The sequence below is a fragment of the Larus michahellis genome, chromosome W (assembly GCF_964199755.1).
Source record: "Larus michahellis chromosome W, bLarMic1.1, whole genome shotgun sequence".
Lineage (NCBI taxonomy): Eukaryota > Metazoa > Chordata > Aves > Charadriiformes > Laridae > Larus > Larus michahellis.
The window spans coordinates 25,806,301-25,821,426 of NC_133929.1; the positions used below are offsets into that span (position 1 = coordinate 25,806,301).

The following is a 15,126-nucleotide window of genomic DNA, read 5'->3' on the forward strand; positions in this document are numbered from 1 at the left end:
AGGCTAAATCCTTCTTGGAATCTTACAGCAGACTATTTTCTCCTCTATTTTTAATAAATATATATAGGTGCCTGACAAATATTTATAAAGACTGACCATAACCATTTTTTTTCAGTGTACTTTCATCAATTTTCAATACCTTGTTAAAGTTTTAGGAGGATTCTTCCAATCCTGTTATTTCACTACAATTATGTTTGTTTAGGTGGTGAATAACGGAGATCCTTTCCAATCTCTAAGATGAAATACCAGACCAGATTACAAGTAAAATATAATTTGATCATCCAAGCTTAACATTTACAGTACTTGAAGTAATGAAGGCAAAACATGCCCTGGGTTATATAGACACAAGATCAAGGGATGTGATTATCCCACTCTATTTGGTACTTGTTATGTCACACCTGGTATGAGATACTGAAAAATTGGAGGGTCCAGCAGAGGAGGGCTGCCAAGATGACAAGAGGGTTGGAAAAATTGACATATGAATAAAGGCTAAAGAAATGGTATTTGCTCAGCCTAGAGAAGAGAGGGCTCAGGGAAGATCTAAATCACAGTCTTCTACTACCTAAAAAGTAGTTGAAGAGAAATAAGGAGGTGCTCTCTTCACAAGGGAATGCAGTGACAGGACAAGAAGCAATAGGGATGAGTTGCTTTCAGGGAAATTCTGTCTGGATATAAAAAAATGTACTTCACCATGAGAGCAGTTAATCACTGGAATATGTTGCCCAGAGAAATGATGGAGTCTCCCTTAAAGACTCGGATGGGTAACCTAATTTAAGGCTCTGCTTTCAACAGAAGATGGGACCAGGTGATCTCCAGAGGTCCCTGCCAGCCTAGACATTTCTATTCCATAATTTCTGTTACCAAGCCGTCACAGTTTGCCACTGAGCTAAAGCAGAGGCTCTAGTTTACATGGCATCTTCCCTAATCTTATTTAATAATGCTAATAATAATGCTAATTGTTTTCGTATCTCTTTTGAAATTAATGACCTATCTGAGCTTAAATTTAATGTGTGGTCATAGTAGTCATGATACATTAAATAATCAGTGCCCAGTGAATTGTATATAATGGTTGTGCAACACTGAAAAAACCTTAAGTTTTCTGAAAATTTGAACCATCAGTTTGAAGCTATTTCAGGACTGCTTAATTTTTGGCTAATTGGCATAGTCAAATTTAAATCTTCAATTAGAATAAAAATCATGGTCATCTAAATTCATGCATTTGTTTAAGTCATGACATTTTTACTCACCTGGAGATTCTTGAGTTCTAATATACTGATTTTTAGATCAATGTTCTGCAGATATACATATGTCTCTGTTAACAAATTCTAAGCAGGTGATCGTGCCCCTAGTTTGACCTTGAGGGCACAAAGTTGGCCTTTTTGACAAGTTCAAGGTCACTGAGGTTAGCAAACCTCCTGACCTGGTATTGCTGCAGAAAGAAATGCTGTCATCCTTTTATTCTTACCTTCTTTGTTCCTCCATTTCTGTGGTTCCATGGTGACCCAGATTGGGGAACTTGACTAAATTACAGAGAAACTTGTAATAACAATAAAAAAAATAATAATAATTTGTCAGTGAGATTGGTTTTGGTTCACTGCACTGCAGTAGAAACAACTGCATTTGCTGTAACAAGGCAAGGTAGCAGAGGAGGAAGTTTTTTCAGCACAGTGCTAGCTGTAGTTTGTCAAAGGCTAAGGGAGTTGGTATAACTATAACAACAGCTGTCCTGGCTGTGTCCCCTCACAACTTCTTACTCACACTACTTGCTGGGGAGGGAAAAAGAGTGAGGAAAAAGAGAAAGCCTTGATGCTGTGCAAGTACTGTTCAGCAACAGCTAAAGCATTGGTGTGTTGTCAACACTCTTTTAGCCACAAACTGAAAACACAGTACCATACAGGTCGCTATGAAGAAAGTTAAGTCCGTCCCAGCCAGACCCGATGCAATCTTTACTGAAATTATTGGTCCAAAGCCCTCATGATTATTTTTATCTGTAGTTACTGCATGCAACTTCAGCAACAGTAGGTTTTCGTTAATCTGGTCTGTAAAATCTCATACGCTATCAGTCATACTATGAGGTTTGGCAGGAGAATTCAGTTCTCCTGGTCTCTAAAATCTTTCAGATTGTGATATTTCATGATGCTCTTTGTAGCATGATTATTTAGCTTCTCAAATCAGTCACTTGAAAAGGTTTTTGAATTCTGAAAAACTATAGTCTTTATACTTGGCTGAAGATCAAGAGCTCTGAATCTGTTATCAGAAATGTCTTTATTTGCTTATCTTGGAGGGGACCTTAAGACCCAGGATATCTGTTACGTAAGCTTTCAGTAGGTCAATTAAAAAATAAATTTCAGATGTCAAACTTTGATTTTTGACTTCCTAAATTAATACATGTTGTTTTGGGTTAACCCTGGTAGGCAGCTAAGCCCCACAGGACTGCTCACTTGTCCCCCCCCTCAATGGGATGGGGAAGAGAATCAGGAAGGCAAAAGTGTGAAAACTCATAAAGACAATTTAATAGGGAAAGCAAAAGCTGTGTGCGGAAGCAAAGCAAAACAAGGAATTCATTTACTACTTCCCATTGGCAGGGAGATGTTTAGCTATTTCCAGGAAAGCAGGGCTTCATTGCATGTAACGGTGACTTGAGAAGACAGGTGCCATAACTCCGAACATCCCCCCACTTCCTTCTTCCCCCAGTTTTATTGCTGAGCATGATGTCATATGGTATAGAATATCCCTTTGGTCAGTTGGGGTCAGCTGTCCCAACTGTGTCCCCTCCCAACTTTTTGTGCACCTCCAGCCTACTTGCTGACAGGGCAGCGTGAGGAGCAGAAAAGGCCTTGACTCTGTGTAAGCACCGTTCATCAATAACTAAAACATCCCTGAATTATCAACAGTTTTGGTTCCAAATTCAAAGCACACCACCATACAGGTTGCTATGAAGAAAATGAACTCCCAGCCAGACTTAGTACACACATGCAATAACTATAGTTGTTGTAGAAGGCATGAAGAAAAGGTACAGCAATAGCAATGCTAGACTTGGGGATTGTGTTAAAAAGGGCTGCTGTCTCTCTGAGTTGTTCTATATGAAGTTTTTTAATTTCATGCTATGTGTCAGATAAGGTGCTGATAACAATCTTTGTTAGTCTTAGAACACGTCCGTTAATTCTCTGTGAGGCAAAATAGCATATGAAGTAAATGTATGTAGATGGCTGTATGAGGAGTGCACTGTGTTCAGTGCTGCCTGGATGTTTTTTGCCCATTGTATGTGAATTCCAGTACTCTGTGTACAGTTAGTTTCTTAATTCTGCTGGTACAGTTAACACAGAGAATCAGCTTTGATTAAACTGAAACCATTTTCTACATTCATTTATCTGATGTATGTATTTTTCAGTATAGGTCAGGTATATTGTTTTGTCTTTTGTATGTACAGTCTTGTGGTTTTGGGCCTAGTTTACAGCAGTTCCTGGTGCTGAAATTGGCAAGGTGTTTGCACCCCTTTGGAAGTAGCTTAACTGGGTAACAGTGTGAAAATGCCTTAGTATTTGTGAAAATCGGAATGTATCATATGCAAGGTTTCAAAAATAAATTTACTGTAGCTGAACTATCTTTTAATTTTTTTCTTGTGTTTCTTAAAAAGTAGTGGTTTTGCTCAAAGTAGTGGGTTATTGTCCAGAGTCTGATTTTGGGTTACACATATCTGATCTATGACAAAAGTTGATATAAGCCTTGAAGTGTTAAGCTTACACTTTAAAAAGACAATTTTGCAGCCGTCAGATCATGCTTAAATAATATTTTTGGCTTAAATGATATTTTTGTTCCATGTTTCCTGCGCAGCATACTTTTTTAGCTTTCTGTACTCAAAACCTTTATTTCTAATAATAATAAAGAGAGATTTTAGAATTAAGTGATTACAAAATAAGTTTATACTTTTTTTTGACCATGAATACCTGCACTAGTGGAGATGCATGCTATTCTGTGTTTGAAATTTTTGACAAGGACCTTAGAGTTGCATGGCACATTTTTTTGAAGAGGGAATGTTAGCATCAGAATCCACGCAGACTATAGATTAAAGTCTTTTTGTAAGAATGATACAAAGAAGCAATACAAAAACTCGGGATTGAAGTAAAAGATACCATGAAATCAAGTAACCTCAGTGTAACAAGTTACCATTTTTCAAATGAGTTGTGATCACTGTTTGTGGTATGTAATCCTAGGTGATATCAGCTATGAAATAGAAGTTGGTTTAAAAAACTGCTTGTGACTGGCCACACGATTATTGTAACAGCAGATCAGCCCATTGATAGGGATGTCATGTTTTGTAGGGTGTGACGTTGTGTTTGAGATAAATGTCTGCTGCATCATTGTTTGGCTGCTGTGTTTTAATTAGCAGAATTATTTTAAGGTGTATTTTGGTCTGACTCACATCACCATTTTTTCTTGGCCTTAGCATTTGTGGCTCTGATGCAGAATCACAGGCAGAAATTAGATGGCTATAGAAGCTTCTGTCCACATCTGTCCTGAAATTCTTCAGAGGTTCCTATTCCTGATACCTAGGATGAGTCAGGATGCCTGTGAGGTAATTGCAAATTATAACTTAGTCTCCTAAGGAAAGCTGGCATTGACTTTTTATTTTCCTAAGCTGTAGTTTCTGTCTATTTAACATCTCTTTCACAATCAGTTTATCCGTTGGTCAAACAGAGCAAGAATTTAGAGCAGAAGGATAGGCAGATACAACTGTGAGTGGCAAAATGTGCATTCAGCTGATTTTCAGTTTGGGTCAGCTGTCCTGGCAGTGTCCCCTCCCAACCTCTTGTCCACCCCAGCCTACTGGCCTTTGGGAAGAGAAGGCTTTGACTGTGCATGCACTTTTCAACAGTAGCTAAAACACTGCTGTGTTATTGTGGAATAAATACTAAATTGGCTAAAAATACAGAAGTACAGCATTGTTCACACATTAAGGAAAAGTATGAAATCAAGAGGCTTCTGAGGTAGAAAATAGCCACAGCTGGCATGAAGGATACAACACCTGTGGTTCCCTGATAAGCTACATGAGGTAGAGGACGGGATGCAATTATTCCGCGGCTTTACCTTATGATGTATAGCGGATACGGGAATAGGGGGATACCCAGGGAAGACACCATCGCAAAGAATTCCATCACTGACTTCTGGGATCAGTCGACGGGCTGAGCCTCTCTTCCCCCCTCCATAGGGACGCCTTTGGGTAAGACTTAGATTATACCGAGTGCTTCCTCGGGAAACTTAGAAATTTCTCTAGAGACTCTCTTTTCTACATTTAGAGCCAGGCTGTATCATTTATAACTTTGTCGCGCGTTTTGTATATGTAGCAATACTTTCATTTGCACGTGCTTTGCAGACAGTGTATTTATCACTAGCAATCCTAAGAACCTATATATCTGTTGTTTAAATAAACTGCACTTTTTTAAGTAGCTAGTCGTTTCGGTTTCTCATTGAATGCGACCAAAGACTCGAGGGTGGCCGTGCTAGTTCAGGAGCACGACTAGACTGAAGGTGCAGTCCACTATTAGTGTATCCAAATCGTAATAGTTTAATACATATTAAACGCGACTGGACTGATAGTGCTGAATTGGGCATCACTCAGAATTTAAACCTAGCCGCACCTAGCCTCCCACCTCGGTGAGGAGTGTTAGAACGCAAGGGGGTTTATTTTCTGCCAAAAACTGCTTTGCCTCTTTTCACGCAAGTTATCAACACTGGTTTAGCCACAAATGCAAAACAGCACCACATGGAGTGCTATGAAGAAAGTTGACTTCATAACTTCATTGAAGCCAGACCCAGTACATCATGCTTTCTACTACAGACTTCACTTCCCATGTTGGATACTTAGATTGACTTGCTTTCCTTTGTATCCAATGACAAGAAATAAGTAGTTCTAGATGGTAATTCATCCTGTGTGCCTATTGATACGTTGCTTGGTTATAAAGGAAGCCTAACTTGAAAGCATCTGAAATTGGATTTAGGACACAGTGGGGAAACAGCTTACTTCAGTTCAGGGTTACCTTGCACTTACTGCATGTTGATAAGATTGTTCATGTAAGAATTCATTACAGAACTAGTGTTCCATATGTTAATAACCTAGTTTGCCTTGTACTGACTTTTTCAGGTAAGCAGGATCTTAGGTTAATATCTGAATTGGCATCTCATTACTATATAAAAGAAGGGATTGCTTATATTAAGAGCCGTGTTGAGATGGATAAATCCTTAAAGTATAAAGAATATAATTTTGTCCAGTAGATAAATTTCATGCTTTCTGAGCTAGGCTCAGTATGATGTACCACTCTCAAAGGCTGAGAATTCATAGATATTTCTGTTTCTTCAACCATTTGTTAATCTCCCAATGATATTTATGGTGGGAAGTGTAAGTCTTATCTTTTTCTTTTAGGTTGACAATTGCATTTTTCGCACTCTCTGGTCTGGATATGTTGGATTCCTTAGATGTGGTGAACAAAGATGATATAATAGAATGGATTTATTCCCTGCAGGTCCTTCCCACAGAAGACAGTGAGTGAGTTTTTAATTTGGGGGTTTTTTTGTTTGTTTGTTTGGGTTTTTTTTAATTAATATTAACATCTTTACTTTTGTTTTCTACTTGGGGAATAGTGTATTGCTCTTAGTTTTTATAAAATACAAGCTTGACCTTCCTTAGGTGGTTGTTCTGATAATTTATGATAGCAGTATGTCTAGCAATTCCTAGAAATATACCCCTCTAAAGAAATAAGGCTAGAAGTGATTAGTTTAGCATTTTTTATGTGTTCATGGTGAAGCTATGAAATGAATTTGAAGACAAGACAATATAAAATACTACAGAAGTTCCACCTTTGAGCATATTCTCAGAGAATTTTTTCACCTGTTTCTAAAAGAAATGCATATGTCATATAGATATTACAGGTATATTAATGATTATATTGACTTCTGCTAATTGTAGCTATGCCAGGAGCTATAAGCACAGATGTGACTTTTGGAAAAAGGGTGTAAGGTTAAGAAGCAAAAGGGATAAACACAGTTCCCACTTTATAATGGAAGGATTATTCTTTATATATGTGAAGGTTAAATTTACCTAATGTTTTTAGAAGGAGTAATACTGTTGCTCTGTCCTAGCTGTCCTCAGATTGGAAGGTTCATAGTAGATTCAGGTTAGGGAGGGAGCACACAAGAAGTGGCCCTCTCCAGGTAACTTGACTGAAGTGGAGGGAGGTGCTATTTCTCTGGGCTAGTTGGTATTGGTATTTTTTCTGTGGTGGCTCAGGCGAGTGGTTAATAGCAATAGAAGGAGTGGAAGTGAGGGAGATGTGGATGAGACACCGCCATTTTAAGAAGTGAGGTGCTGGCATGTTAAGTGCTGGTGTGGGGATAGCTCCAGGCTTGTCTTTAAAGGGGTAATTCCAGGTGCCTGTCTGTAAAATCATGAACATGTGAAGTACCTCATATGTTAGATGGTTATAGAAATAAAATTGTGTATTTCCTTATAATATCTAGTCTAATCACATACCACAAATTAGGTGTCTTCCCTAAAGCAGTTTTATGAAATAAATAGTTTTATGAAGTGAACATATGGAAGTCAAGATTGCTGATACTTGATTTTTACAGTAATAAAAAGAACCCATTTCTTTTTCTGGCAACTTACAAACCATCAGATCTGTTCCAGACATTAGCTCTAATAGATTTTGATTTCTTGTGCTGTATTTCAGGACTGATTACAGAAAACTAAGGGGGTTGCATCACATAATTGTTCCTACAGGTCTTTTATTTATGAGAAGGTTCTTGTCACTTAGCATTAAGAAAATTTTCCAGGGTGTACGTGCTTTTTTTTCAGGAGTTGCATACTTTCTGATCTCTATCCCTGTCTTCAGGAGTGTATTCTGAAAGAACAGTCAACTTTGCAAGAAGAGAGATTAGAATAGGCATTTTTTTGTTTGTTTGTCTTTGATAGTATGCTGTAATTCTCAGTAAGCATCCTGTCACCCCACCTCCCAGCCAATTTTTGGGATAGTCACATCATTATCAAGGGCCTTCTAGGGATGACAGTATAAGTCTCAGCATGCAGCACAGGCTAAAGATCCAGGGCACAGCTAGGATGTGCTGTCTTTTGTTGTTGTTGTTGTTGTTTTTTTCTTGTCTCTCATCCTATCATAAAATTACAGGACAGTAGTTTTAGGGAGGATGCCTATGGCAGTGCATTCTGTGCTTATAAATAATAAATCTCTCATTTCTCCAGCAGACTAACCTTCACTCCAATCCTGTATCTTGACATCACATAATAAGAACTTTGTTTTTGTTAAGCTATCTTGCTTTTGGCATTAACACTACTCTTTATCTGGTCCCTTGACCCCTAAAATTTCAGCATTATTTTATTCCATTTTTACTTCATGTGATGGACAATAGGTTAATTAAAATGTAAATTATACCAACAGCAACAAATTGGATGCTGGATGATTAAATGTTCAGAATGGAGTGCACAACCTCCTTTAATGTCTGCTTTCAGTAAAATGCACTGACTTTCCGTTTGTTAATTCTGGATGTGTGCAATATTTGCTATATGTCAGCCTCCCACCAGTAGAGCTCTGACTCTCTTTTGGCCTGTTTGAAAAAGTAGCTAAACTGTGGTAGGCTACATCACTTGAGGCTTTTGGTTTCAACATGTTTGTACATATCTAGTTAAAGGGAATACTTACTAGCTTGATGCATCAGAATCTTTCCTAGGAAAAATCTGATTTTACTTTTAAAGAAATATATTATTGAAACTTCCTTGACATGCATGCTGATATATCCCTCTTTCTGGGGAAAACTGATTTTTAAGCATCTAAATTCTAACACATGTATTGTGTACTTTCTAGAATAAGGGAATTCCAATAATCTTGCCTTAAGTAACTGCATTGCACTTGATGTAAGTCTTCATTACTTTTGGTTCTGCCATTGAAAACCAATGGACTTATATTTTAAATTGGAATATGTTTTTAGCTCATCTTGGTTCTTTGGTTTTGATTGCATCACTGAATGAATTCCTAAAAGGAACAAAAAGAGAATTCCCGTAATTCTTATTGGAAAAATTTCTCTGCTGTTCATGTTACTCTCTCCAAAGCTTCCATATCAGTAGTACTTTACTTGATTATTAGGCACTTTTAAAGGTGGCAAGTTCAAATTATTTTGAGAACTGCTGCTACTTTACAATGGGCTTGCAATGGATGGGGGACAGAACAGTTGATACTGTTTCTGTTTACTTTTTAAACTTTAATTTCTGTTTACTTTTACCAATAACTATTATAGTAGGGTATTATAGAAACTGGTAAAAAATTCAGAATTTGAATTTTTAGAATGCTTATTTGTTATAATCTCAAAATATACTGTGATAGTATTAAGTAATATGTTTGTATATACTAAAATGGGAAGACCTTGGTCCAGCTCAGTAAGAAAGTGTGCACACACACTTTGTGAACCTAATTGAAATGCACTCAAGGAAGCTAAAGCTTAAGGTCCATCAGGATAGACTATATTCTTCTGTGGTTTTACTGTAAATGTGAAATATAGAAGATTCAAAAAAGTAATACCATAATTAATTTCAGCTCAAGTGTTTTAGAGCCTGACTCAATACCTGTTGTATTTTGGAGAGAATGGCATTTCATGCATCAGCTGACTCTCACACAAACCTAACAGTCTTAGCTGGATGCTTGGTTTCCTTGGTGACTTCTACTTATTTGAAAGGATTCAGTCTTCTATAACTTTTGCAAATAGTTTGGTTTTTACTTCCACAGCTTTTGGCCATTGCTACCTTTCCTTCACATTTAGTAAAACCTCTGCCTCATTACATGACTAACAGCATGTGTTTGTTTTTGTAATAAATAGCCAGATCCCTTAAACAGAAATGGCACTTATTTTATTATAGGGACAAAGTCAATAAAGCAAAAGCACAGCGCTGGGTGCATGACTCAAGTCAGAGGCACCCCAGCTAACACTTCAACCGTGTCTTATATACATTCAATATTGCATACGTATTCACTATTTTAGGCAGAGTAATGGTTTATAATGATTGATTATCATTAGTCCTTTTTCTCTTCTATTTGTGTGTTTCCTTCTGACAATTGTTCCTGAGGATCGATGATCTTCAGTTCCCTTTTCCCATGCATCTGTTTCCTTCTGGTAGGATCAGCTCCCTTTTCCCATGCACGCGTTTCCTTCTGGTAGGATCGATTATCATCAACTCCCTTCTCCTATGCATCTGTTTCCTTCTGTTAATCATTTGTGGAGTCTTTTGGAGAAGTTCTCTTTTGTTTCTCTCGGATGTTTTTCTTCATGATGTTTTTCTTCATAGCTGCTGTTAGTTGTTATCTTTGAGGTTTCTCGTGTTTCCTAATTTACTAAAGGTTAGTTATCCTTATAAGTCAAAGATTTATAGCCTTGTTATTATGGCGAAAGCCAACAATACCTTCACTATTTTTCACATTTTGTTTATGTGTTGAAGGGGAAATTCAAATTGTAACTGCTCAGCAGTGGTAATTTGTGACTGAGGAATGATCTGGCATGGAGGGCAAGAAGGCCCAACTACAAGAAGGGGTTAAAATGGCTGGAAGCAGGAATGCCAGAGACAGAATGACTTCCTGTAAGAAGGGAGAAAAGTTTCCCTGGGTGATAAGAAACAGCCACAGCATTGTCTTGTAGCCATCCTGGAATGGGAGTGCTAGTGGCCACCTTTGTCAGCAGACCTGGTGCTGGGGGATGGGTCCACAGCCTCCTGAGGTGCCCCATTGCAACCGCAATTGGTGCTGGTGCAAGTGTATATAAGGAATCTGCTCCTGACTGGTCTTTGCAGACTCTTTGTAGAACCACTTATGGTGGCAGGACCCTGCCCAATGCATTGTTCGTTATTTTTTTCTTTTATATTTAAGCACAAGCATGTTTTTAATTCACCTTGAGGGGTACCATAAAAATTCTCCAACGGTGTTCATTGTAGTAAGACCAAACTGTATTTCCTTTTAGAAGGACACTGAAATTTTGAAAAAGCCTTCCTTTTTTTTTCATTAGGAGGGGGGCTGTGCTCTTTTACAAGTCTTATTAGAAATTATATCTTTAGAATAAGACATATTTCCTAGTGTTAGTGAAATTAGAAAAGGATTGACAAAAGACCCTGTTTCAACTCCTTGTTCTTGAGATTCTTGTCATGTTATAATGTTACTGTTTTCCCTCTCATAAAGCAGCTCCTAGACAGAATTTAAAATTTATTATAAATATCTTGAAGTGCAACTATTAGCAACGTGAGAAAGAGGTATCCCAGTTGTTTCTTGCAGGTCACATGTAAAACCACTTCAGTACTTTAAAAAGATTGTGAATCCAGAGCTCTGGGCCGAAGTAAGGTGATCCAGACCTACAGTGGACGTAGGTTCCTTGGCCATATTCATCTGCCATCCTCCCGTATAGCAACACTGGCACTTGTTTGACCCTGCTGGGAGCTGGTTTAACTTGCTGAAGTGGCAGAAAAGCATGTGTGTGTGTGTGTGTGTGTGTATGTATGTATGTATGTATGTATGTATCTATCTATCTATCTATCTATCTATCTATCTATCTATCTATCAGAACGGTTAGCTTTGCGTTGCCTTTGTGAACTGAATTGGCTGGGAATGCTAGTGCCAGTCCACTGGGGAAGAGGGAGCAAGATTACATGCTTTGACAGCTGGATGTTTCACTGGCTTTGCTGTACTAAGAAACTGCACCCTAAGTAAAGCTGAGACATCTTTCACTTTCTGGTCTGAACTCCAAGGATCCATGCATTAGCAGGCTGAAAGCCATTGCTCTAGACCAGAGACCTAAAATGTTTGTGGGTTGTTTTGGGTTTTTTTTTGTTGTTGGGTTTGGGTTTTTTTTTGTGAAGATTGAATTTAGATTTGTATTAATGCCGCACTTTTGTTCTCCATGTGCACTAATAAAAATGGGGAAAATGTCATTGACTGTTTTTGAGATCCTAGTTACATTTGAGCTTTCTGATCATCAATTTCTTGAGCAGAAATATGAATTCTCCCCTAACTTAACCTTTTTTACTGGATGGTTTGAAGTATTTATCTGGATTTGTAGCGGATTGCTGTTTTAGAGAATGTAACTTTACATTTTATGATACATTCCAGTGCTTTGATTTATAAGAATAATCTATTTTTTAGCCCTAGTTCAGTAAGAATTGCTCATGTTTACTTTTATCTGGGTATACTATGTCAGCCTATGTTAAAGTTATGACAACTTCATGTATTTTAAGCTATTGATGGTGTATTTAAAATTACTCCTGTACTTAGCAAAATGAGAAAAGCCTAGGAACCAGGGGAATGCATATGTACCCTGAAGGGGAAGAAGTAGTGGTAGAAGTTACCACTCTTCCCATCAAAGGTTAATCATAAAGGTCACATAACGGAAATGTCCTTTCTCTAACATAAGAGATCCTAGGATAAACCTTCTGTGGTCATCACTGTGAGCTCTGTTACACATCATAAGGACTTTCTGATCTATACTGAAGTAATGTGACTTTCCTCAAGGTAAAGTTTCAACTCTTGATGTAAACATGGAGTCTTTTGACTTGGGAAAAGGGTCACGTTTATTTAGTTCTGTTGTCAAATAAGACAAGTTTTCCCAGTTTTTTTTTTGTTCTGCTTTCAACAGTCGTACAGTGATTGACAAAATGTTCATTACTTTTTGTTGTATATTAAGCTCTTTCAGAAAGTGGTTAAATATGCTTAACTCTGAAAGCAAATGCTAGGTGGTATGATTTCATAACTGCATGTGATGCTGCAACTGACTATGCAGGTGCTGAACTTATCACTTTATCAATTTTTTTACAAGGGACATCAGTATCCTTTTAATTAGGATTAAATTAATTAATTAGGAATTAATACATTAATTAGTTATTTCTCATTCTGACTAGCTGTTTGCGATTCAAGAAAGTAGGGAAGAGTTGATTAGCACTACTAAGCTGTTATGTGAGATAAGAAGTACAAGTAGCCTGCAATAAAAGAGTAAAACCAACTTCACCAAAAGTGAGATGATGCGCATAAGCTGAAAGATGAAAGATGGGTCTTTTTCATTAAATAAATGTTTCCCCTTTAGATTTGAACTTGTATGTACACAGGAAGCTTTAAAAAAATTAAAAAATAGAGATATGACATCAGTGTGCCAAAATAATCTGTTTAGAAATGAGCTGTTTTCACTTCCCATTTGGGGTTTCAGATGAGCATTCTATTTTTAAATTCAAGAATTGCAGCTATAACTTTAGCAATTCACTTGTAATCCTGAAGCTCTAGGAAGCATTTATTGCATGCACATTAACAACAAAGTTCTTTTATTTGGAAAAGGAGATAAAGCTTTCCTTTGGAGATTATGTAGTAGTGAGGACACTGAAGAATCACGTTGTCCTTTGTGGACCTGAGACTGTGTTTCTCCTAGGAGCCAGTGTGTAAACTCTGGAATTAAAGACCAGAAGTCACTTAAATAAATAGACAAAATAAGTTTTAAATCGATTATAGCAATACAGTTAAAAATCCAGCATTTGAAAATTAACAATGATGAGATTTGGTTGATAACAGTTCAGTAGTACGAGAAAAGTTTTAAAACATTACACAAAAATTGAGCAGCTAAAGGGAATAATAGATTCTGTTTTAAGTACTTTATTTTTAATAACACTTTTTAATGGTAGCTGTCATGTAAGAAGGGAATTGAGGTAACCCACTAACAGCATACCTGCACTTGGGTCTCATACTGCCATTTCTACTTCAGTAATGAATTGTAAACTACAGTCTAAAAGGCAGGTGCTGGGTATGAATCCTTCCATCTAGCAATGAGAAGCCAAGTTCTGCTTAACTGAAGAGCTGTCCTCATTATAGCACATTTTTTATTTCATAGAATCATAGAATGGTTTAGGTTGGAAGGGACCTTAAAGATCACCTAGTTCCAACCCCCCTGCCATGGGCAGGGATACCTTCCACTAGATCAGGCTGCTCAAAGCCCCATCCAGCCTGGCCTTGAACACCTCCAGGGATGGGGCATCCACAACTTTTCTGGGCAACCTGTTTCAGTGCCTCACCACCCTCACATTAAATAATTTCTTCCTAATATCTAATCTAAATCTCCCCTCTTTCAGTATAAAACAGTTACCCCTCATCCTATCGCTACACTCCCTCATAAAGAGTCCCTCCCCATCTCTGCTGTAGGCCCCCTTAAGTACTGGAAGGCCGCTATAAGGTCTCCCTGGAGCCTTCTCTTCTCCAGGCTGAACAACCCCAACTCTCTCAGCCTGTCCTCATAGCAGAGGTGCTCCAGCCCTCCGATTATCTTCGTGGCCCTCCTTTGGACCCTCTCCAACAGCTCCATGTCCTACTTATGTTGGGGGCCCCAGAGCTGGATACAGTACTCCAGGTTGGGGTCTTATGAGAGCAGTGTAGAGGGGGAGAATAATCCCCCTCGACCTGCTGTTCACGCTTCTTTTGATGCAGCCCAGGATACGGTTGTCCTTCTGGGCTGTGAGTGCACATTGCCGGGTCATGTTGAGCTTCTCATCCACCAACACCCCCAAGTCCTTCTCCTCAGGGCTGTTCTCAATCCATTCTCTGCCCAGCCTGTATTTGTGCTTGGGATTGTCACGACCCAGGTGCAGGACCTTGCACTTGACCTGGTTGAACTTCATGAGGTTCGCACGTGCCCACCTCTCCAGCCTGTCAAGGTCCCTCTGGATGGCATCCCTTCCCTCCAGTATGTTGACCGTGCCACACAGCTTGGTGTCATCAGCAAACTTGCTGAGGATGCACTCAATCTCACTGTCCATGTCACCGACAAAGATGTTCAACAGCACTGGTCCCAATACGAGCCCCACTCGTCACTGGTCTCCACTTGGAGATCGCCACTGACTGCAACCCTTTGAGTGCGGCCACCCAGCCAGTTCCTTATCCACCGAGTGGTCCATCTGTCAAATCCATGTCTCTCCAATTTAGAGACAAGGATGTCATGTGGGACAGTGTCGAATACTTTGCACAAGTCCAGGTAGATGATGTCTATTGCTCTTCCCTTATCCACCAACACTGTAACCCCGTTGTAGAAAGCCACCAAATTTGTCAGGCATGATTT

The 15,126-nt window shown here is 38.5% G+C and overlaps 1 protein-coding gene across 1 annotated transcript in view; it reads left to right on the forward strand.

Annotated features, from left to right (window-relative positions):
• The window catches only part of LOC141735474 (geranylgeranyl transferase type-1 subunit beta-like), a 56,679-nt gene that overhangs the window by 11,162 nt on the left and 30,391 nt on the right, over positions 1-15,126 (forward strand). The window contains 1 exon segment of the mRNA XM_074568320.1: positions 6,422-6,540. Coding sequence (XP_074424421.1) covers positions 6,422-6,540 — 119 coding nt within the window.